This window comes from Zingiber officinale, chromosome 4B (assembly GCF_018446385.1).
Source record: "Zingiber officinale cultivar Zhangliang chromosome 4B, Zo_v1.1, whole genome shotgun sequence".
NCBI lineage: Eukaryota > Viridiplantae > Streptophyta > Magnoliopsida > Zingiberales > Zingiberaceae > Zingiber > Zingiber officinale.
Genome location: NC_055993.1, coordinates 98,595,077 through 98,617,896, shown reverse-complemented (window position 1 = coordinate 98,617,896; position 22,820 = coordinate 98,595,077). Strand labels below are relative to the sequence as shown.

The 22,820-nt window shown below is 38.6% G+C and overlaps 2 protein-coding genes, 1 long non-coding RNA gene and 1 pseudogene across 3 annotated transcripts; all 4 read left to right on the top strand.

Annotated features, from left to right (window-relative positions):
- Positions 1-9,172: 9,172 nt before the first annotated feature.
- LOC121978444 lies at positions 9,173-11,925 on the top strand. The gene is made up of 8 exons (XM_042530787.1): positions 9,173-9,338; positions 9,435-9,981; positions 10,124-10,236; positions 10,444-10,687; positions 10,766-10,963; positions 11,433-11,527; positions 11,616-11,675; positions 11,766-11,925. Exons 1-8 carry the CDS (start codon positions 9,211-9,213, stop codon positions 11,923-11,925), a joined length of 1,545 nt encoding a protein of 514 aa, XP_042386721.1. The 5' UTR covers positions 9,173-9,210.
- A 1,130-nt stretch (positions 11,926-13,055) lies between these two features.
- LOC121977766 lies at positions 13,056-15,556 on the top strand. The gene is made up of 3 exons (XR_006111038.1): positions 13,056-13,114; positions 14,564-14,567; positions 15,518-15,556. It is a non-coding gene; the product is annotated as an uncharacterized LOC121977766 (long non-coding RNA).
- Positions 15,557-15,558: 2 nt separating this feature from the next.
- Positions 15,559-16,873, top strand: LOC121978443 (annotated as a pseudogene).
- On the top strand, positions 16,873-17,723 carry LOC121977765 ((-)-alpha-terpineol synthase-like). Its single transcript, XM_042530192.1, has 3 exons — positions 16,873-16,917; positions 17,003-17,248; positions 17,339-17,723. Exons 1-3 carry the CDS (start codon positions 16,873-16,875, stop codon positions 17,633-17,635), a joined length of 588 nt encoding a protein of 195 aa, XP_042386126.1. The 3' UTR covers positions 17,636-17,723.
- Positions 17,724-22,820: the final 5,097 nt, after the last annotated feature.

The following is a 22,820-nucleotide window of genomic DNA, read 5'->3' as shown; positions in this document are numbered from 1 at the left end:
ACTGTCCGATTTTGACTTTCAAATATCTCAGAAATTCTAGGTTGAACTGACGCCTATTGTTCCTTCAACAGGGAATGCATCCTCATATACTCTTCTCAAGAGAAATTACCTTTTGCTAGATCGGTCATCCAGACTGATTGAACTTTTGCTCAATGTCCGAGATGTCAGGATTTCATGCTAAACGTTTGATCCCCGACCCATCCAGTCTATTGGTGCAGGGAGCACCAGGCGATCAAACCTATGTTTTGATAATGACAAAGAATTCAAAAGTTAAGATGTCTTGTTATTTAACAAATGTGATTGAGCTTGCAGGAAAGTCCTAGTGGATTCTAGACAGATGAAAAATCCTAGGGAGAGGTAACCCTAGGTCCTAGGGAGTGGTAACCCTAGGTTATAAAAAACCTTAGGAGAAGATAATCCTAGATCCTAAGGGTGGTAACCCTAGGTGGAAAGTCTTGACGGGTCGAGCGCTTTAGGAGAAATCCTAGAGTCGGAAACTCTAGGTGAAAATTCTGGTGGTCGCGGACTAGATGAAAGACTGGACGGGTCATGGAGCAGACGTCCAACATGAAGATATGAAGTCTCGGGTACTAAGCAAAAGTTCAGTCAATTTGGAGGACCAGACTGGCAAAAGGTAATTTCTCTTTAGAGGAGTAGGTGAGGACGCGTTCCCCGAAGAGGGAACAGTAGACGTCGATTCGACCCAGAGTTTCAGCGAAACTCGAAGTCAGAATCGGACAGTCTAGAGTCTGTCAAAATAATTTATTATTTTATATTTTATTATGATAACTCTATTTTGTAGGATATGTGTGGTATTTTGGGCTAACATATCTTGCAGGGAGAGAAAATGACTTAAAAGGCTCAGATGAACAGTGTTCGAGGTGCCTCCGGGGCTGTTGGAGGCGCCTCGGGTGCCTTAGTCGAAGTCTCCGTGCAGCAAGGCACGAAGACACCTTCAAGGAGCTTGAAGGCGCCTTGGATGCTGGATGGAAGGCGACATCCATGGAGCTTGAAGGCGCCTTCGGATGGATAAACAGCGTAGGCCACGAAAGTTATCATCTTCGACGCGGAAGGGATAAGAATCCCTGCTGGAGGCGCCTTCCATGGAGGTTGAAGGTGCCTTCAACAGGATATTTAATGTCATCTCAAGAAGGTGTTGAATAACACTTGATATTTGCAATCTTTCTACTGTGCGCTGCTCAAAAGACGAGCCGACAAAACCGTAACGTGACTCCAACAACCGGAAGCCCGAAATTCCTTGTTCTTAGTTGTCGGTATATTTTCAATTGTACTTTAATTAATGTATTTGTAATTTTTGAATTGATTAGTGGATTGTCCATCCAAAGCACTCTCACGTATGAGCCTTGGAGTAGGATCACCACATGCTCCGAACTAAGTAAAAGAAAAGTGTTAGCACTTGTGTTGTTTTGCTTCCGCTCTATTTCTATCTTCGGCTTCGTTACTCTGTGCTTTCTGAAAAATGTGAAAAAGCCACGAGTGCTATTCACCCCCTCTAGCGCATCTCGATCCTACAATTGGTATCAGAGTGGGGCTGCTGTGAATCCGTACAACTACCGTTCGAGCTTTTTTTCGTAGCTTTTTCATTTTTTTCCCTCCAAATTTTTTGAAAAATCCATTCTCAAAGTTTCACCATTAGTTAGAATTGGTAAAATATCGCATTTAACAAAATTTGTCACAATATTTTTTTTATTATTTTATTATTTATTATTATTATTTTATTATTTTTTTCTCAAAATTCGTGAAACATCCTTATTTTATCTTCTCCAGCACTACTAATCCAAGACTAAATCTTGGAACAAGTTTTATTGTTTTTGTCTTTTCAAGAGACTTTTCCTAAATGGCCCACCAAGAAGGTATAGCACTACACGCCCTCCCCTCTTCTCCGGTAAAGACGTCGGCTACTGGAAGGGTCGAATGGAGTACTATCTGAAGACCGAGGTAGAAATGTGGATAATCGTCCAAATCAGCCTCGCGCTTCCACTCGACGGCGCTGGCAAACTAGTATCATGTGTAAACTGGGACACAAGTCTAATGAGGAAAATTGAGGTTGATGCCAAGGCGACTCGAGCCTTATAATGCGGCCTCACAAAAGAAGAGCCGAACTGAGTCAACCCATTTTCAAGCGCAAAGGAGTTGTGGGAGAAGCTAATTGAACTACATGAAGGGACTTCCGATACCAAGGTAAGTAAGCATGATTTAATATTAAATAAATTATATAATATAAAAATATAGGAAGGTGAATTGGCAAGCCAACTTCACGCTCGCATCCAAGACCTCCTCAACGGTCTTCACACAATAGGACAAAAGGTGAAAAATTACGATGTCATCAGGTATGCACTCAATATATTTCCAAGGAACACTTTGTGGGCATCCATGGTAGATGCTTACAAAGTATCCAAGGATCTTTCAATTATTAGATTAGATGAATTATTCTCAGAATTTGAATTACATGAATAGACTAATATACCTTCGGTCGAGAAAATATTGCCTTTGTCACAGGTATAAATAGAAGGAAGGAACCAAAAGTCAAGCGCTGGACAGAACCCAAGTCCGAAAATGAATCAGACTCAAAAGAAGATGATTATGAAATCACCATCGAACTAGTCAAACTAGTTTGGAAAGCACTTAAGAAGAAGAAAGTGACTCAATCAAACACAAAAGCCAAATCTAGAGTTGCCTGTTACGACTGCAATAAGAAGGGACACTACAAATCGGAGTGTCCAAACTAGACGCAAAGAGGAAGGAAGGCCTTGAAAGTAATGTGGTCTGAATCCTCAGAAGATTCTGATGAAGAAGACGAGCAAATAAACTTTCTTGCCCTACCAGTACAAGATGACGTTGCTGAAACCAAGTCCGAGTCTGGAACTAGAGCCAAATCAGAAATAGAGTCCGAAAGAAGTCATGGATCCTTATCCATTTCTGAAGGGCCTAATAACATTGTAAATTCCCTAATCTCTGGTACTCAGATAGATGACTTACAAAATTTAGTTTCATATTTATTAAGAAAGCTGGCCAAATCCAATGTCTGGGTCAAGTCACTCCAAAAGGAGGCGACAACCCTTAAGGAAACAACTAACTCGAGTTCTTTGACTGAGCAAGTTCAGGAAGAGAATTACAAATTAAAAACTCAAGTCAAAGAACTCAATAACTCATTGGAATAGTTCACTTTGGGTTCCAAGAACCTTGACCTAATTCTTGGAAAACAAAGGGTTGTATACAACCGATCTGGACTTGAATATAAGGCTAAACATAAATTCAGATCTTATTTATCTCTGGTAAAACACTCAAATAGAAACTTACTCCAAGCATGGGTCCCCAAATCTAATTTAACTAATCAATTGTTGGGCTTAGTCAATATTGAGTCCCCAAGAATCAAATCCATTACCTTGATAGATCTTATCGAAGCTATGATCCAGAGGGAGCTAATAGAAAGACCATATCTATTATTAAATAAAGTTGTTTGATGCTTGCTTTACCATTTTGTATTATCCATGCTTAGATTAGGATAGATAAGGACCTATGCTTGATTCACACTTGACTAGTTAAACCTACGATTTTCAGAAAGGAAATTAAATATTCAATTTCTTTAAAAGGCTTTGTCTAAAAGGAGTTGATGATCCAATACCAAAAAGGCATAGTGCCCTCGCCACAGCCGGGAAGTCGATTATTGAAATAAATATTTAATTGATTAACTGTTAAATCTTAGTCTAACTCAAATGTAAATCAATCATTAGATTTAAATTTAAATTAAAAATTAAAATTAACCATCTCACAAAACCATTAAGGTTCTCTAATTGAAAATCTAGAAAAGGACCTTAAATATTTTTTTGATAAATATTTTTTTTGAAAAGCAAGTTCAAATATTTTTATCTGAAAAATAAGTTTTTATATACTTAACTAAGTTTTCTTTTTTACTTAACTAGCTTTTGATAAAGTTAAGTGTTTGATAAAGTTTTGATAAAAATAAAAAGGCTAAAGTCTAGATTAAAAGAAAAAAAGGCTAAGGTAAAAGCTATAAATTTTTGAAAAACTAAGTTTCAAAAACTATGTTTTTATCCTTCTAAACTTAAGTATTTTTCAAAAGGTTTTCCACATCTTTTAGCTTTGTTAAACCCCTACTTGGAATTTGTTCTTTTTAGGGCAAAAGTATATTTTAAAGTATTTAAAAAAAACTAAACGTACCCTTCCTCCCTAAATTATTTTTGATATATGATAAAAGGGAGAGAATGGTCAAAAGTTAAGAGGAGTGATACTTAGTTTTATTTAAATGTTTTTTCTATAAACTACTATATATCTACTTAACTTTTGAACATGGTTGCTATAATAAAAAAGGGAAAGATTGTTGGTGCAGGAAATACCAGATGATCAAACTTGTGTTTTGATAATGACAAAGGATTCAAAAGTTAAGATGTTCTGTTGACTAACAAGTGTGATTGAGCTTGTAGAAAAATCCTAATGGATTCTAGGCAGGTGGAAAACCCTAGGGGGAGATAACCCTAGGTCCTAGGGGGTGGTAATCCTAAGTTATGGAAAACCCTTGGGAGAGATAATCCTAAGTCCTAAGGGGTGGTAACCCTATGTGGAAAGTCTTGGCGGGTCGAGTGCTTTAGGTGAAATCCTTGAGTTAGAGACTCTAGATGAAAATCCTGATGGTCGCGGACCAGGTGAAAGACTGGACGGGTCATGAAGTAGACGTCCAACATGAAGACCTGAAGTCTCGAGCGCTGAGTAAAAGTCTAGTCGGTCTAAAGGACCAGACTGGTAAAAGGTAATTTCTCCTGAAAGGAGTAGGTGAGGACGCGTTCCTCGAAGAGGGAACAGTAGGCGTCGGTTCGACCTAGAGTTTCAGCAAAACGCGAAGTTTGAACCGGACAGTCCGGAGACTGTCAAAATAATTTATTGTTTCATATTTTATTGTGCTAACTCTATTTTACATGGGATGTGTGTTATTTTGGACTAAAGTATCTTGTAGGGAGCAAAAAAGACTTAAAAAGCTCGGATGAACAGTGCCTGAGGTGCCTTTAGGGCTGTTGGAGGCGCCTAGTCGAAGTCTCCATACAGCAAGGCACGAAGGCACCTTCTAGGAGCTTGAAGACGCCTTGGTTGATGGATGGAAGGCGCCTTCCATAGAGCTTAAAGGCGCCTTCGGATGGATAAATAGTGTAGGCCATGGAAGCTATCGTCTCTGACGCGAAAGGGATAAGAATCCCTGCTGGAGGCGCCTTCCATCGAGGCTGAAGGCGCCTTCATCAAGCTATTTAATGCAATCTCGACTAGGTGCTGAATAACACTTGATTTTTTCAATCTTTCTAATGCGCGCTGCTCAAAAGACGATCCGACGAAGTCATAACGTGACTCCGACAACTGGAAGCCCGAAATTCCTTGTTCTTAGTTGTCGGTATACTTTCAATTGTACTTTAATTATTATACTTGTAATTTTTGGATTGATTAGTGGATTGCTCATCGAAAGTACTCTCATGTGTGGGCCTTAGAGTAGGAGTCACAACAGGCTCTGAACCAAGTAAAAGAAAAGTGTTAGCGCTTGTGTTGTTTTGCTTCTGCTTTATTTCTATCTTTCACTTCATTACTCTATGCTCCCCGAAAAGCATGAAAAAGCCACGAGCGCTATTCACCCCCCTCTAGCGCATCTCGATCCTACACAGTCTTCCATCCGGTGTCTGTGACCCCTGAGATTTTCACCTAGAGTCTTCGACTCTAGGATTTCACCCAACGTACCAAGACTTCACCGAGTCTCCCGGACCATGACTTTGTTGCCTAATCGCAGCTAGGACTTTCCTTAACCTAGGGTTACCACCCCTTAGGACCTAGGGTTACCTCCCCCTAAGATTTTCCACCTGCCTAAAATTCACTAAGACTTTTACCTAAGAACACATAGGACTTTCCTGTAAACTTAGTCACACTTGTTAGATCACAAGACATCTTAACTTTTAAACACCTAGGTAGTTGTTAAAAGGCAAATGAAAGGACTAAAAAAGTCTCATTCGTTAAAGGCGGAGAAACCTCTTTTATTTTTAGTTGTTCAATTTCTTTTGTTATAATTCTGATACTAATCTAAATTGGAAGATCAAGAAAAGTTAATTTTTTGTTATATAGGCAATTCATCCCACTCTTGCTAGCGCCGCTGTGCTAGTTAGTGGTATCAGAGGAAAAAAATTTACAGAAAGATATTATCTAATTTAAGAGAAATGATTAATTTCTGTAATGCAACTAATTTTTGATAATAATTCTTTAAGAAATATTTTTCTACTATGAAAATTTTAATAATTTTCTAAGATGTGGAAAACACAGTTTAATGGCAGAAAAATAAAAGTTTTCAAATTTCTATTTACTTTGAATTTTTAATTTAAAAATATAATTTTCACAAAGTAATTCGTAATAATTTAGATAATATTTAAAAAAAATTTAAAAATATTATAAGGATAGAGAATGTCATGTTTCATCACATAAGAATAAAAGTTTTTAAATTTTAAATCTAGAAAATAATTTTAATTTCAAAGTATGCTTGTCGTTAATAAATAAATTACTCAACAGTCAAAAAAATTTTGAAAAAAATATTCTGTTTATAGATTAATCATCAGATAGTATAGAAAAAATTTTTAATTCAAAATATGAACAGAAAAAAATATTTTTCTAATTGAGATAGTTTCTATTAAAAAATTAAAATTTATTCTAAAAAAAATTTGGAACCCAATACAGGTTCCTATCTACTGGATTTATTAAAAATTTTAGAGATACACAATTTCTAGGGATTTTCCTGATCTATCCCTGATGATTTTTAATGTATTAATTGATTCTACCATAATTTTTAAATTTTGATTTTCGACATCTATTTGAATTCAAACATACATAGTCATTTTCTAATTTTTCTATTTGTGCTTTCAATTTATCATTTTCTATTATTAAATTATCATACATTATTATGGGGCATGAATTAACTAAGGTTAGTTTTATTTTGGCATTTTTTCTTTCTAGTTTTACTAAATCTTTGGAGAGTACCTTAATAAATTGAAATGACTTTTCAAGAAGTAAGGTACATACCTTACTTACCTTATGTTCTGATGCTCCCCCTTTATCGCAGCTTTCTTATGATGATCCTCCCACTTCATCAATGCTCATTTATGAACTGCTTTCATCTGTTGGTGCAGGGGAGCACCAGACGATCGAACCTGAGTTTTGATTATGTCAAAGAATCCAAAGTTAAGCTGTCTTGTGATCTAACAAGGTTGATTGAGTTTGCAAGAAAAGTCCTAAGTGTTTTTAGATAAAAGTCCTAGTGGATTTTAGGCAAGTGGAAAATCCTAGAGGATGGTAACCCTAGGTCCTAAGGAGTGGTAACCTTAGGTGATGAAAAATCTTAACTGCGGTTAGGTAGGTGGAAAACCCTAGGGAGCAGTAACCCTAGGTTCTAGGGGGAGGTAACCTTAAGTGGAAAGTCTTAGCGAGTAGAGCACTTTGGGCAAAATCCTAGAGTCGGGGACTCTAGGTTGAAATCCTGGTGGTCGCAGACCGGGTGGAAGTCTGGACGGGTCGTGGAGCGAACGTCTAGCATGAAGACCGGAAGCCTCGGGGGCTGAGCAAAAGTCCAGTCGGTTTGGAAGACCGATCTGGCTACAGGTAACTTCTCCTGAGAGGAGTAGGTGAGGACGCGTTCCACGTAGAGGGAACAGTAGACGTCGGTTCGACCTAGAGTTTCGACGAAACTCAAAGTCAGAACCGGATAGTTAGAGACTATCAAATCTCATACTATATATATTGGTTTATGTCTGGACTAACTTTATTTTACATAAAATAAGGGGTAGGAAAAAGTTGATCCGGGCACCTGGAATCGGTCCGGGCGCCTGGAGTCGGTCCAGGCGTCTGGAACCCAAAAACTATCTACAAATTGATGTGGAGCGCGTCGATTGACCGAGCCACGTGGTCCAACGTCCGAAGGGGTTCCATGCACCCGGAACAACCTATAAAAACTGACGTAAGCAGTCTTCTACCGTTATATTTCTCTTCTATTGAATAAACTGTATGTTTATTCTGGAATTGCTTGAAAATTATTTTGTTACATCAGGTTAATGAAGAGCTGAGTATTGGAGAAGATGCATTTGTGTGGTTTTCCTCCCTAATCCCTCTGGCTGCTGATGTTGTTAATGCACAATTCACTTTTGAAACTCTTACTGCACCTACTGCTAAGGATAGATTCCTCAAGGAAATGAACAAGTATGCCATTCATCTTATCTCAGCATTTGCTTACTTCTTTGTGAGTAAATACTGTGGAGCAACTTTGATTGAGTGACTTGAGATTCGTTTCTGTTAAGAGTAGATTCACCTCCTTTGCTGATTTGTATTTCTGGAAAAAGACTGACATGTATAGTGAATTCAACAAGATTTCATTTGAGTATTCATATGTAAAATCAATCATGACTTTGATGGTTCTTCATGTTCCTCCTTGTGTTGCTACTAATCTGCTGAGACTTGTTCAGAGATTCGGTGTTAAGCAAGCATCAGAAAGTAATTTCTGTCACTAGCATGCTGATACTCTTTAGATTCCTCCAGAGTTTTGACACAGAGAATATCGAGAACGATGACTTGCATCTGATATCTTGTAGTTCATAAACTAAGCTATTCAGCAGCACATGATACTTCTGAGTTAGTGAAGACTAGTATTCTTTTCCTCTCCTCATAATTTCCTGCTACTTCCTGTCAAAAGAAACAATAAAATACTATTGTTTTTCAAGCTAGAATGACTTGCTGATGGGTACGACAAGGACTGAAATTTTGCTCACCAATGCTCTATCATGTTTGCTCACATATACCTCCTTTCCTTGTGTGAACAAACTGATGAGATGTATTGATGATTATGTTTTTCTTTAATTTTTAGTTCTATCGAGTACTTGGAGAAGCAGGAAACACCAACAGGAGTTGAGTTTTCTAAGAATGAATTCATTCTTCATGTTGAGGGCACTTCATGGACACACAGAGTGGTGAGGCACATCAGAACAACTAGTTGGCCAGGTAATTTTTTATGGTTTCTCATTAATCTTCTGATCTATTGACACTATTTAAGGTGTTATCTCTTAGTCGTGATTATAAAATTTGTCATTTCTATTAATTTGATATTGTGTGCTAGGAAGATTTACCCTTACCAATCAGGCTCTCTACTTTGAGGCATCCGGAGTAATGTCATATGAAACTGCTGTAAAAATCGATCTTTCAAGAGCAGATGCTGATCAAGTTAAACCAACCTCAACTGGGCCATGGGGTGCTCCCTTGTTTGACAAAGCAATAGCATACGAGACGTCTGAATTGTAATTCATTTACTAATCTTCATTATGAACATCATCAGCTTGAATGTTATGACATATCTCTAGGACAATCGATGTAATCTTTCTATAACTTTGCAGATCAGAACCCTTGGTGATAGAGTTCCCTGAGATGACTAGTTCCACTAGACGTGACCACTGGCTTACTCTAATAAAAGAAGTCATCTTGCTCCACCGCTTCATATTGAAATTTGATATTCAAAACCCTATACAGGCATGGGAGATCCATGCTAGAAGCATTTTGGGGATCTTCAGGCTTCATGCAGCTCGGGAATTAACGAGAATATCATCACCGTCTCCTGCAAACTTTTTGATTTTTTTGCTCTACGAGGAACTACCAAAGGGGGACTACGTTTTGACAGAATTAGCCAATACTATAAAGCAGAAAACTAGCCTAAGGCCATGTAGTGCAAATTCCATATTAAAGGGCTTAAACATCTACCATGTCGATTCCTTTTCCATGGAAAGAAGTCCTGAAGAAAACATGAACAATCAAACAGATTCTCTAATGTCTCTTGGGCCAACCATCAATCAAGTAAGGGAGGAAGCGAAGGAGGTTAGCGTAGCAAAAGCTACTGTCGAACAGATGAAAGGAGGAGGAATTGCGGATAGTCTTCTTGTTCTAGTTGTAAGATGTTTGAGCTCATTTACTTGAAATTTTTTCTTCCAAATTTGTTTCTTGTAGCAAAACTCATGCATGACTTGCTCCAAATGTTGGTGTTATCTTGAACTGGATTGCTATGGATGTTTTTTCCCTGTTCTTTTTTCAGGTGCTTATGAGTTCAGTCAAAAATGTGCTTCCTCGGTTACAAGCGGTTCTGTCATTGGAAAGACCGATGGTCACACTATTCATACGCTCCGTGATTTTGATTGTCATATACAAGTAAGTTGTACCCTGAAATGATACATTTGTTACCTTTGGTTATATAACCTTTTATGCTCAAACTATTTAGTCCTCGGGTCAAAATTTAAAACAAAATCACACTATTTTATTTGGGAACAGCTACATTGAACTTATTTCAAATTACAATCGCACTGTATTCCTCCATTGCTATCATGCTAGGGCAATAATCACTTTTTCATTCAACAGGGAAATGGTTGGATTTGCAGTTGCACTGATTGCACTATTAATAGTTGCAGCGATACTTTGGGCCAGAGTGAATAGAATTGGAGAAAGATGCCGAGAGATTGTTGTGAACACCACCTCTGACCAAACAATGATGGAAAGCATCGTTGCAGCAGAACACAGTCTGAATAACTTGCATGAGCTCGTTAAGAAAACTAATATCATGATTTTGAGAATATTCTCGATAATAATCGGAAAGGCTCCAAAGGTACTGTTTCAAAACATCCAATTCTTCCAGGACCCTCTCCCAACACTTAACATAGCCATTGTCATATCATATCTGCAGCAAGCCAATGCTGTGATGTGGGCGATGATTGCAGTAGCAGTTCTGTTGGTGGTAATTCAGTTCAAGTATATTGTTATGGGGCTAACTTTGTACTCGTTCATAGCTGTTTCAAGGATCGCAAAGCACATGCTGAATGAACAGGGGAATCGTAGGTTGAAAGAGTGGTGGGAGTCGATCCCTGTCATTCCGGTTCGAACAGTGAGCAGTCGTCCTTGATAGAAGGGGTAAGACCGATTTAGGAAAAGATGAAACGGTAGTCTGTTTATGAAACTTACTGTCTCTCATCAGCTTTTGTTTTCACAGTGAAGTTTGCTTCATCATGCTTTTCTGTTCCTTCAATTCCAAGTTCTCTGTAGTGTTTTTTTTTTTCTGTGTGCTCATGTAATCGTCTCATACGTGCAAGTTACAAGTATCCTTGCATTTTTAGTCACCCTTCAAGTAAAACTTATCTAAATCATTATGTAACTTGTACTTTTAGAGTGGCCTTTTTTTTTTAAGTAACAGAGTGTTCAATTCGAATCAAATGATGTACTGTAATCATACTTAACTCGGGTGTTTTTGTAATTTGTGTTTGTGGTGGTCCAATTGGACCTCATCGGGTACGATTATGACTTATGAAGGAGAAGGCTCCAAAGTAGTGATCATGTATATTTATTGCTAAATGAAGGAAAAAGATTCAAGGTCGGACTTCAATTGCTGGCAAAATGGTAATTTCTCTGTACTTCTTTACTTCTCTTTCTGCATGCTCATTCAATCACTGCAGTAAGGAAATTTCTAGCTTTTGGTTACCAATGTGCTTAGTGATTGAAGTGAAACTGCAGTCATGACCCTGATTTTAATGAATGTTTAGGTATCGAGTCAGTGGTTTAACAGTTTTCTCATCTTCATTGATTTTACTCATGGGCGGAAGGTGTGAAATGTTTCCTTTTTTTTATAATGATTTTAATGTGTATTGGTGGTTGGGTATAGACTGTGATCGTTTGTTCCATGTATGCTGCAGATGTCTTATGCAAATAATGCTTGTTGTGCTACCTATACAAAATCCTGTTGAAGTTGACATTCAATCGATGCCGACTGGTCTAAACTTACAAAAACTGACAAAAGTCCCTGACAGTAGTACTACTATTAATACCGACCCTTCTAGTGTCATCGTGTACTAGCGACTGCCCTTGCCTCTTGTTGGTTCCATCATTTTACTATGAATGAACTTCTGTGAGGACAAAGTTTGATATGTGCATGTGTCAACCATCCAGAGCTGCAAGCTAATATTAATAGGGGATATTTCTTGTTAAATATTATTATTTTTCTTACAGGAGATGTTAAGTTCTTGATAAAACAATATTTGTTGAAGAAGCTTGTTGTTGTTAATTATCATAGTTATTTGTTGTTATGTAGTATTTATGGATGCTTGGTTTACTTCTTGTAGAAAATAAAAGCAATTCCAATCTTCTTGTCGTTTACTTCTGGTGTATTATTAACCTGACTTATGTCTTCTTGTAACATGTAGAAGAAAATACCAGAGACAACTAGTGATTATGCTGCTAAACATGTTGATTTCCTTTTCTTCTATGCATATTTGCTATTTTTGCTAATCGAAATGATTGGAAAGAGCCATTTCAGATCCAATGCAGATTTGATATCATTAAACCTTGGTATTTAAATTACTTTGAGTCATTTCACTATATAGTATACGAGAAGCAGCCAATCACAATCTAATTAAAAGCACTTTTATCTTAGCTTCTCAGGAAACTTGACTTATCAGGAGGATTGCCACGATCACCGATCGGACCAATTCCTAATATACAATATCCTAACATTGCAAGATAACATTCCGAACAGTCCAAATGGCGAGGGAGATATTTGACCCCAATGTTTTTAACCTCAATTCATCATTTATGATATTTATTATGATAACACTTCAAATTTTTCATTAATCATTATTATTACGATGGTTTTCGAATTCTTCAACTGAATACAAACTATATGTTTGTACTTTTGCGTCATCAATTGTTCATTTGATCTCTTAAACCGGTATTATTAATTAACTTCGACATGTTAAACAATGTATATTTTTAATGAGTTTTTAACTCGACGTTAGGCACAATTGTGCGCTGCTATATATATGCTGCACTTGTTCTTCTCCTTTCACCAAATTATTTTTGATTGCAAACAAATTTGGAAATAGCTAATAATCAAACAATGTCTATCTACTATACCAGCATTGCTGTCTCTGCTCCCATGATATCCGTCCTCCCTCGTCGCCCAATGATCGTTGCTGCTGTTGAGCATCGAGGCCTACAGATGTTCCGGCGAACTCTCCAGGTCCGATCATGCAGTGGCACTAGTCATGTAGCTGTTGGTTGCTACTCAGAAAATCTAAAAGTTTCACTGTACAAAAATTTTGTACAAAGGTCTGAACTTTTTCCTAGCTACCACGTGTTCTTTTAGCGGAATTTAACACGTTTGATCCAAAACTTAATCTATTTGTTCTTTTAGGTTTTGACTTGGATCTCCTGCGGAATTTAACACGTTTGACCCAAATCACCTTAAGTTATTAATTCCATTAAATATTAATTTCCATAATTGGTTTCCAGTACTGACGTGGCGAGACACATGACCTTCTTGGATATGGGAGCAACCACCACCGACTAGACAAAACCTTTTATGGAAAGCTAATATTTAATTTCCTAAAATAACTTTAGGTTAACCGAAAAGAACAATCAAATCAAAAGGAAAAATAAAACAAAAGAACACAACATCGAAAAACATATTCGAAATACTAGAATCGTAAGCCTCTTGTATTTGGTATTATTTCCAAAAATAACTAGTATGATGCGGAAAGAAAAATTACTAGTTATACCTTTTAGAAAGACCTCTTGATCTTCTACCGTATTCTTCTTCTAACCTCGGACGTTGTGTGGGCAACGATCTTCCGAGATGAGAAACCACCAAACACCTTCTTCTCCTCCTAGCTAGGTTTGGCCAAAACAAGAAAGCTTCACCAAGGATGAAGAAAAAAATACCAACCAAGCTCCAAGGGATACAAGCTTTCTCTCCTTCTTCTTCTTCTTCTTCTCCAAGTAGTATCCGGCCATCACAAGAGCTCCAAGCCAAGAGAAAGGTTCGGCCACCACAAAGAGGAAGAGGGGAAGAGATGTTGGCCGGCCACACCAAGGAATAAGAGAGGGAGAAAAATAATAGAGGTTGTAACTCATGAAGGCACCCCAACCCCCTCTTTTATATTCCTTAGCCTTGGTAAATTAGGAAATTTAATTACAATAAAATTTCCTTAATTTCCTTGACATGATTTAATTGAAAAAATAAAATAAAATTTCCCAATTAAACTTATAATGGCCGGCCACATCATAGAGAGACAAATTAGACAAGTTTCAATCAACAAATTAAAATTTCCTAATTTGTTTCCGGAAATTTTAAAAAATAAAATTTCTCTTCAAAATCCCTTCATGGTTGATAAAAAGAAATTTCTATAATTTTAATTTTTCAACATGTGAATAATTTTCAAAGAGAAAATAAAATATCTTTCCAATCTACAAATAAGGAAAGAGATCTAATCTCTTTCTTTAATCTTTTGTAAATCCTTTAAGAGAGATATTTTAATTTTAATTCTCTTTAATAAATTTTATCTTCCACATAATACAAATTAAAATTAAAATTCTTTTTAATTTTATTATGGCCGGCCCCCTCTAGCTTGGGTTCAAGCTAGGGCCGGCCACCCATAAACCAAGCTTAGGCCGGCCCTAGCTTGATTCCCAAGCTAGCTTGGCCGGCCCCCTTTAGGTGGGTATAGAAGGTGGGTATAGGTGGGTATAGTACTCTATAAATAAGAGGCTATGATAGGGACCGAGAGGAGGAATTGATTTTGGTCTCCCGATAAAATTAAGCATCCCGTGTTCACCCCGAACACACAACTTAATTTTATCAATAATAATTCATTCCACTAGAGAACTATTATTGAACTACCGCACCAATCCCAAATTACATTTTGGGCTCCTTCTTATTTTGAGTGTGTCAGTCTTCCTATGTTTAAGATAACAAATGTCCACTAATTAAGTATGTTACTGACAACTCACTTAATTAATATCTAGCTCCAAGAGTAGTACCACTCAACTTCATTGTCATGTCGGACTAAGTCCACCTGCAGGGTTTAACATGACAATCCTTATGAGCTCCTCTTGGGAACATTATCAACCTAGTATCTCTAGGACACAGTTTTCCTTCTATAATCAACAACACACATTATAAGTGATATCATTTCCCAACTTATCGGGCTTATTGATTCATCGAACTAAATCTCACCCATTGATAGATTAAAGAAATAAATATCAAATATATGTGTTTGTTATTATATTAGGATTAAGAGCACACACTTGCATAATAACTGAGGTCTTTGTTCCTTTATAAAGTCAGTATAAAAGAAACGACCTCAAATGGTCCTACTCAATACACTCTGAGTGTACTAGTGTAATTATATAGTCAAGATAAACTAATACCTAATTACACTACGACCTTCTAATGGTTTGTTCCTTTCCATTTTGGTCGTGAGCTACTGTTTATAATTTATAAGGTACTGATTACATCATCTTCTGAATGTGACACCACATACTATGTTATCTAGAATATAAATTAATTGAACAACTACAAACAAATGTAGATAATTTGACCAAATGTGATTCTTTATTCAAAACAAATGTTTATAAAAACTTAGGTTTTCAGTATACACTCCAACAGTAGCTCCCTTGCGGCGGTCGGCGAATTATCATCCAAACATATGGATGGAGGAGCATATGCAATCCTTCACGAGCACCTCCACGGTATGTGAGTGTGGTTGTTGGTCGATCGTCGAAATTTTTATGTGTAACCTTTGTTTTAATTTGTTTTCTGTACGTAGGCGCAACAAGAAGAGAATCGTGAGAGAATAAACGTACTGAAGGAGCAGACCAGGAAGCTGATACGCGAGAAGCGGCAAGTAGCAGAGCAACTTCAACTGATCGACCACCTGCAACAGCTCGGCGTGGCTTACCACTTCAAAGACGAGATTGCAAACGTTTTAAGTCGTCTTCATGCTTCTTTAGACCATGTGAGCTCGGAGCTGAAGGACGATCTGCATGCCACATCGCTGCTCTTCAGGCTCCTGAGAACGAATGGCTTCTCTGTTTCACAAGGTAATTAATCAATGATCACTAATTAATCTATCTATCGCTTCACAGTTCTGATCATGTATGTTTGTTGCTGTATTCAAAATTAATTACTTAGATTTGTTCGAGAGATTTAGAGACGAGAAGGGAAACTTCGAAGCTCGCTCTGAGAATCAGATCAGAGGGCTTCTGAGTCTGTACGAAGCTTCTTACCTCGAAAAGGAAGGAGAGACTCATGGATTTCGCAACCAAGCAGCTGAAAGGATTCATGGAGGAGGGATCTGTTCCTGAGACTGGAGGTCTCAGAGAGCAGGTGGCCCATGCGCTGCAGCTTCCACTGAATTGGCGGCTGGAGAGAGTGCAGCACAGGTGGTTCATTGAAGCATGCCGTGGCGACGACACCATCAACCCTCTCTTGCTGGAGTTTGCTAAGCTCGACTACAATCTGGTTCAGGACATGTACAAGAGTGAACTCAGAGAGCTCTCCAGGTATATCAATTGCAACCAAGCATATATACTTTCGAAGTTTTTATAAATAACAATTTCAAATGCAGATGGTGGTCGGGGCTCATGCTTGCAGAGAAGCAGTCATTTTTCAGAGACAGATTACCTGAAAACTATCTGTGGGCACTTGGTTTCACTTATGAACCAGAAAGCTGGAGATGCAGAATGATCCAAACAAAGATCATCTGCTTGCTTACATTGATTGATGATATTTACGACGTCTATGGAACCTTGGATGAACTCCAACTCTTCACTGATGCCGTCGACAGGTGACAAGCATTCACCATCATCGACATCAAGTCATGTTTATCTCAACTATCTAAGATCGAGTGAGTTTTGTTGCAGATGGGACTTAACTGCCATGGACAAGCTTCCAGAATACATGAAATTATGTTTCTTTGCAATCTTCAACCTGGTGCACGAAGAAGGCTATCGGGTGATGCCGTGATGAAGGAGAAGGGCTTGGACATTGTGCCTGATTTAAAGAAAGCAGTAAATTATAAACACTAATTCAATTTTCTTCATTTCTTCTTCTTCTTTGTTATTGAATGAGTTGCTGTGGGCATTAAATTTTCAGTGGGGAGATCAATGCAAATCATACTTTGAGGAAGCAAAATGGTTCCACCATGGCCGAACCCCCATGCTCGAGGAGTACATGGAGAATGGACTGGTATCAATAGCTGGTCCAATCATTCTATCTCACGCTTACTGTGTGGCCAAAGACTTAACTGGAGAGGCCTTGAAAATTTTTCCCAATTACCATGAGATCACACGCTCCTCTAGCATACTTTTTCGTCTTTACGATGATATGGGCACTTCCACGGTAATTTTATATACGCACACACGTTAATTGTATCTAGTTGAAGTAATCAAACTCATTGGAATCAAACAACATTTACTTTACTTACTACAGGATGAGTTAGAAAGGGGCGACGTGCCAAAATATGTTCAATGCTACATGCACGAGAAAGGTGTCTCAGAGGAAGTGGCGAGAAGGGAGATAAGAGAATTGATGAGGAAATATTGGAGAGAATTGAATGCATCTCTTAGTTGGGATTCTCCATTAGAGGAGTACTTCATGAATATACAAGTTAACATCCCTCGGATGGCGCAGTTCTTTTATGATCACGAAGGAGATGGATATGGCAAGGCATATGGAGAAACTAAGTCTCAGATCATATTGCTATTATTCGAACCTATCCAAATTTAAAATGAATTCATATAAATTGTACCCTCTAGCCAGAGGGATCTATAAAGTATTATCGAATTAAATAAATGGAAAGTTTATTCTATTGTTATATATCAACTTTAACAAATTTGGTAAACACTTATTAAAGCTGCATTCTGAAAACTCCATTGAGAAGGACATTACTTTCATTACAAGCTATTCAAGTGACGGATTCGAACATTAACCTCGAGTATTAACAGCGCATTGTGAGGTTTTACAGGTTCCTCCTTAACTTTCAGATGCTGTGAAAAAATAAAAGGTAATCTCAGTTAGTCTCATTAATTATCTCCGGAATGATCGGTTCGGCTCACGGAAGTTTTCTATCGGTCACCAAGATAAATCGGAAAGCTCACACGATGACCAGCCCAAAATCTAGCATCTTTTTATTACGCCTTATATTTGAAGAAAAAATTTCTATAAATATACTATAACTGGGATTCGAACCACGGATATCTAGATGATAATTTAAATATTCTACCACAACACCATAATCTCAGAACAAAGTAAGTAAAGACAAGAACAAGTTGATGAGGTCCAAGTACATTCTTCCCAAGTGGAATATCACCTGCAGAAAAAAGAATTCTCATCGAAGAATGTCAAAACTGATTTGGGAAACCACCAAATTGTACGTACAAACCACCATCGCACCTCGACTAGCCCGTGGGGGCAGACTGATTTGGGAAAAAGATGATATGGTAAGCTGTTTATGAAACATTTTGCCTCTCATGAGTTTTTCTTTTCTCAGTTGAATTTTGCTATATCATGCTTTTCTTTTCCTTCAATTCTATGTTATATGTAGTTCTTTTTTCTTTCTGTGTGTGCTCATGTACAATCGTCTCATACGTGCAAGTTACAGGTATCCTTGCGTTTATGGCCATTGATACAGTGCGCGATCATGGGATCGGATAGATGATGTGGTTGGAAGTCAAGCTCACAGGACGGTCAGAGGTCAAACCCCTGTGGCGGTCTGAAGTCAAGTCCACGTGTCGGTCAGCAGTCAGGCCTACGTAATAGTCAAAAGTCCACCTATGTGGCGATCAAAAGTATGGCCTATGTGGCGGTCAAAGGTTCGGATTACAGGATGTACAGGGGGAGATAGGCAGCTTCAGACTCGCCGGACAAGAGACACAGGTCAGGACATACAGGTCGGATATACAGACCGGGATGTACAGATTAAGATAGGCGGCTTCAGGCTCGACAGACAGAAGACACAAGGCAGGACGTACATGTCGAGATATACGAATCAAGATGTATAGGTCGAGATATATGAATCAGGACGTACAGGTCGGGATATATGAATCGGAACGTACAAAGCAAAAAAGTACAGGTCAGTACGTACTGGTCAGTACGTACAGGTCAGGATATATGAATTGGAACGTACAAAGAAGTACAGGTCAAGGTGTACAGGTCGGGATAGATGGACCAGGATGACAGGGGGAGAGGCGGCTTCAAACTCACGAGACAGGAGGCGCGGATCAGTACATATAGGTCAGGATATATGAATCGAAGCGTACAAAGAAATACAGGTCAGGGCGTACAGATCAGGAAATACGGAGCGGGACTCACATGTCAGGAAATACGAATTGGGATGCACAGGTCGGGGCGGATAGAATTGGACTAAGGTGAACAGGTCAGGACAGGTAGAAGCGGACTAAAGCTCACAGGTCAGGAATTATAGGACATGATAGGCAAATTAGGGAAAATAGGTCGGGAATCACAGATCGAGATATGCAAGACAAAATACGTGAACCAGAACGTATGAGGCAGGCTAAGGTGTACATGTCGGGATATACGGAATCAGGCTAAGATGTACAAGTCGGTAATTACAGGACAGGATTGGCAGATTAGGGAAAACAGGTCGGGAATCACAGGTCGAGATATGTAAGACAAAATACGTGGACCAGAACGTATGAGGCAGGCTAAGGCGTACAGGTCGGGATATACTGAATCAGGCTAAGACGTACAGGTCAAAATAAGTGGACACGAACTAAGGCACACAAGTTAGGATATGTGAACCAGGACATACAGTACAAGATAGGCGGACTAAGGCAAGACATACAGAGCAGGACTTGCAGAGTAAGCGAAGGCCAACTAAGACAGGACAAGACTGGATGTACAGATATGGATTTACGAAGCAGCAAATACTGGTTAGGAACTACAGGTCTGTATCCCCAGATCGGGGTCGGCAGGTAGGAAGACCAAGCTTAGGGTTAAGGAACTTAAGAGGGCGCACACTACACGACAAGCAAGCAAGGGAATCGTAACCACCCATCAGAGAATAATCAGGGCGTGTCAGGGAATATACTAATGGTCCAAGGCTCGTTGCCCCTCGATCCTTCCTCCGACCTATAGGAGGATGCCACATGTCACTCACCACCAGACAAAGTCTGACACTCGACATTCCCTGACACTTGTCAAACTCCAGAAACACCCATAGCTGTATAAAAAGGGAGGTTTCGTCCTTACGAAGGTACGCTCACTCGTCTTCACACACTCATCCTTTACTTTTCTTCATTTTTACTATATTTCTGGGGAAAAAAAATACCTGACTTGAGTGTTGGAGGGCCTGACCCAAGGACTTTTTCCCTAGTTTTTGGTCTCTAATGACCTGGGTGCTTGTCTGAGTGTGTGCAGAGCCTTCGCTTGATCGTCCCCGTCATCACCCCTCATCATCCTCCGTGGGAACCTTTCCCGCAGGTACCAGATCGACCAGACATCTCCGCGACTTTCCGTCAACCTCAAGGACAGCGCAACCCGCCTCTGTCCGACTCAGCTTTCGGATGGGATCAACCACCCTTCAAATAAAACTTATATAAATCATTATGTAGCTTGTTGTACTTCATAGAGTGGCCTTTTTTTCATAATTTAAAAGATGACTCTATTCAATTCGAATCAAATGTTGTACTGTAATCATACTAACACCCAGCAAGCCCATTTCCACCTGATAACTCCAGGTTTTATTGTAAGTTTTTTGGTTGTGGTGGTCCGGTTGGACCTCATTGGGAATGATTGTGAACTATGAAGGATGATGTGACATCTTCCTTCAGTCCCCACATGTCCCATATAGGTTAAAAGTCACATTAATTTATCAATCAAAGTCAATATGAAGTGGAGATATGCAAAGAGCTGGTCAGACTCATCCCAGGAGAAGCTTGCGACTAACTCACTTAGCCGCATATGTTTATCTCCAAAGACTCAAGTTTGATTAAGTAGAAGTCCAATGCACTCATCCTCAGTTCGGTTCCCGACTCCGACATACTATATGGCTCGATCTCAGTCACCGACACCCTTCGTAGTTCTGTCTCAATCTAAGATTCTATTATCCTATCTTGGCCTCAATAACCAGTATCCTTCCAACTCAGTCTCAGGTCTCGCCCTCGATATCTACACTGACTCAATCTCAGTTCCTGACCTCAATGTCTACTTGCCTCCGCTCTAGGTCCATGCACCATCTCTTAAGGCTTAGCTCCTCTTCCTGACACCCCTTTTGAATCAGCTCCAGGTCCTAGCACCATCTCTCAACTTCGGATTCAATCACCAACATCATTTCTCTCTTGACCATAGTCACCAGCACACTCTCTCTCAATATCAAATCCTGACATCTTCTCGATCTTGGTCTCAGATTGACTTTATATATTCTCAAGGTCACTCCACATCTACGTCATCTCTTTCACCCACAAGACAAGTCTATGCTCTACACGAGCTTGCTGACAATAGCTGTGGATATTCCAAGACACATGTCATCCAAAGAATAGGGGAGCAGTTACAAGATTGGTAGATATATATGGTCACCTAGATACCCCCTACTAACTTGTGGTGTTGGCTGAATGAGAAGGCAACTAACGACTATCGGATCTTATCCCCTCACTGGTTCCCACAATGATGGTATTCTGACCAATGTGGAGATTCTCTCTAGATGACTACATAGACACTTATAGAGGTAACAACAAGGAGATTCCACACTTTCTTGAACTCCACCATGTTCTACTCTCCTTCTCCACCTTCTCCGTTTTGTATTTTCCCTTAAGTAAATCCTAACTTGAGCATCGGAGTGATCTCGGGATCCATCCCATGACCAATCTAACCCTATTATGGAGTGCATTTCAAGTCCTTTCACTACAGCAAAAATGTTGAAAGACAACGCCACAAAGACAACAATTGTAGAAGAAACTATTGTGAATTTGATAAAAGATAACGATTTTTGATAAAATCATCATCTTTAAGCTCCCGTAAAATACAAAAGACAACACTTTTGTGAAAACAATTATCGCTGAGTGATTTTTTTAAAAAAATTAACAACGCATTTTATAACATTTTCTAAAATTGTTGTCTTTAAACTCCTTTTTAGATAGTACAACAACAGTTTTATAAACTGTTGTGTTTTTATATTATTTTATATAGTCAAAGACATTAGTTTTAATAAACTGTTGTCTTTCTTTGATTTTATTTTTTCACCATTTTTCCCCTTCGTAGTTTTTGTTGCAGCCGTGTTTTGCTTTCCCTCTCTTAGAAAATTTTTTGGTGTTGTGTTTCCCCCCTTAGCCTCCCAAACCTTAAGCCATTTTTCTTTCCCTCTCCTCATACGATTTGTTCACGCTATCGCTGCCGCTGTCGAACCCTATGTTGGTTGCTACTCGGAAAACCTAGAGGTTCCACTGTACAAAAATTTTGTACAAAGGTCTGAACCTTTTCCTAGCTACCATGTGTTCTTTTAAATTAAATTTTGGATCGCCTGCGGAACTTAACACAATTGATCCAAAACTTAATCTATTTGTTCTTTTAGGTTTTGACTTGGATCTCCTGCGGAACTTAACACGTTCGACCCAAATCACCTTAAGTTATTAATTCCATTAAATATTAATTTCCATAATTGGTTCCCAGTACTGACGTGGCGAGGCACATGACCTTCTTGGATATGAGAGCAACCACCACCGACTAGACAAAACCTTTTATGGAAAGCTAATATTTAATTTCCTAAAATAACTTTAGGTTAACCGAAAAGAACAATCAAACCACAAGGAAAAATAAAACAAAAGAACACATCATCGAAAAATATATTCAAAATACTAGAATCGTAAGACTCTTGTATTTGGTATTATTTCCATAAATAACAAGCATGATGCAGAAAGGAAAAAATTACTAGTTATACCTTCTAAAAAGACCTCTT

Bases quoted from the DNA above. Each gene is read 5' to 3' on its own strand.
- LOC121977765 (XM_042530192.1), top strand. From the start codon at position 16,873: ATGAAGGAGAAGGGCTTGGACATTGTGCCTGATTTAAAGAAAGCA. The intron at 16,918-17,002 runs GTAAATTATAAA...TTAAATTTTCAG, and splicing joins TGCCTGATTTAAAGAAAGCA to TGGGGAGATCAATGCAAATC. The intron at 17,249-17,338 runs GTAATTTTATAT...TACTTACTACAG, and splicing joins ATGATATGGGCACTTCCACG to GATGAGTTAGAAAGGGGCGA.
- LOC121978444 (XM_042530787.1), top strand. From the start codon at position 9,211: ATGTCATATGAAACTGCTGTAAAAATCGATCTTTCAAGAGCAGATGCT. The intron at 11,528-11,615 runs GTAAGGAAATTT...ATGAATGTTTAG, and splicing joins ATGCTCATTCAATCACTGCA to GTATCGAGTCAGTGGTTTAA. The intron at 11,676-11,765 runs GTGTGAAATGTT...TGTATGCTGCAG, and splicing joins ATTTTACTCATGGGCGGAAG to ATGTCTTATGCAAATAATGC.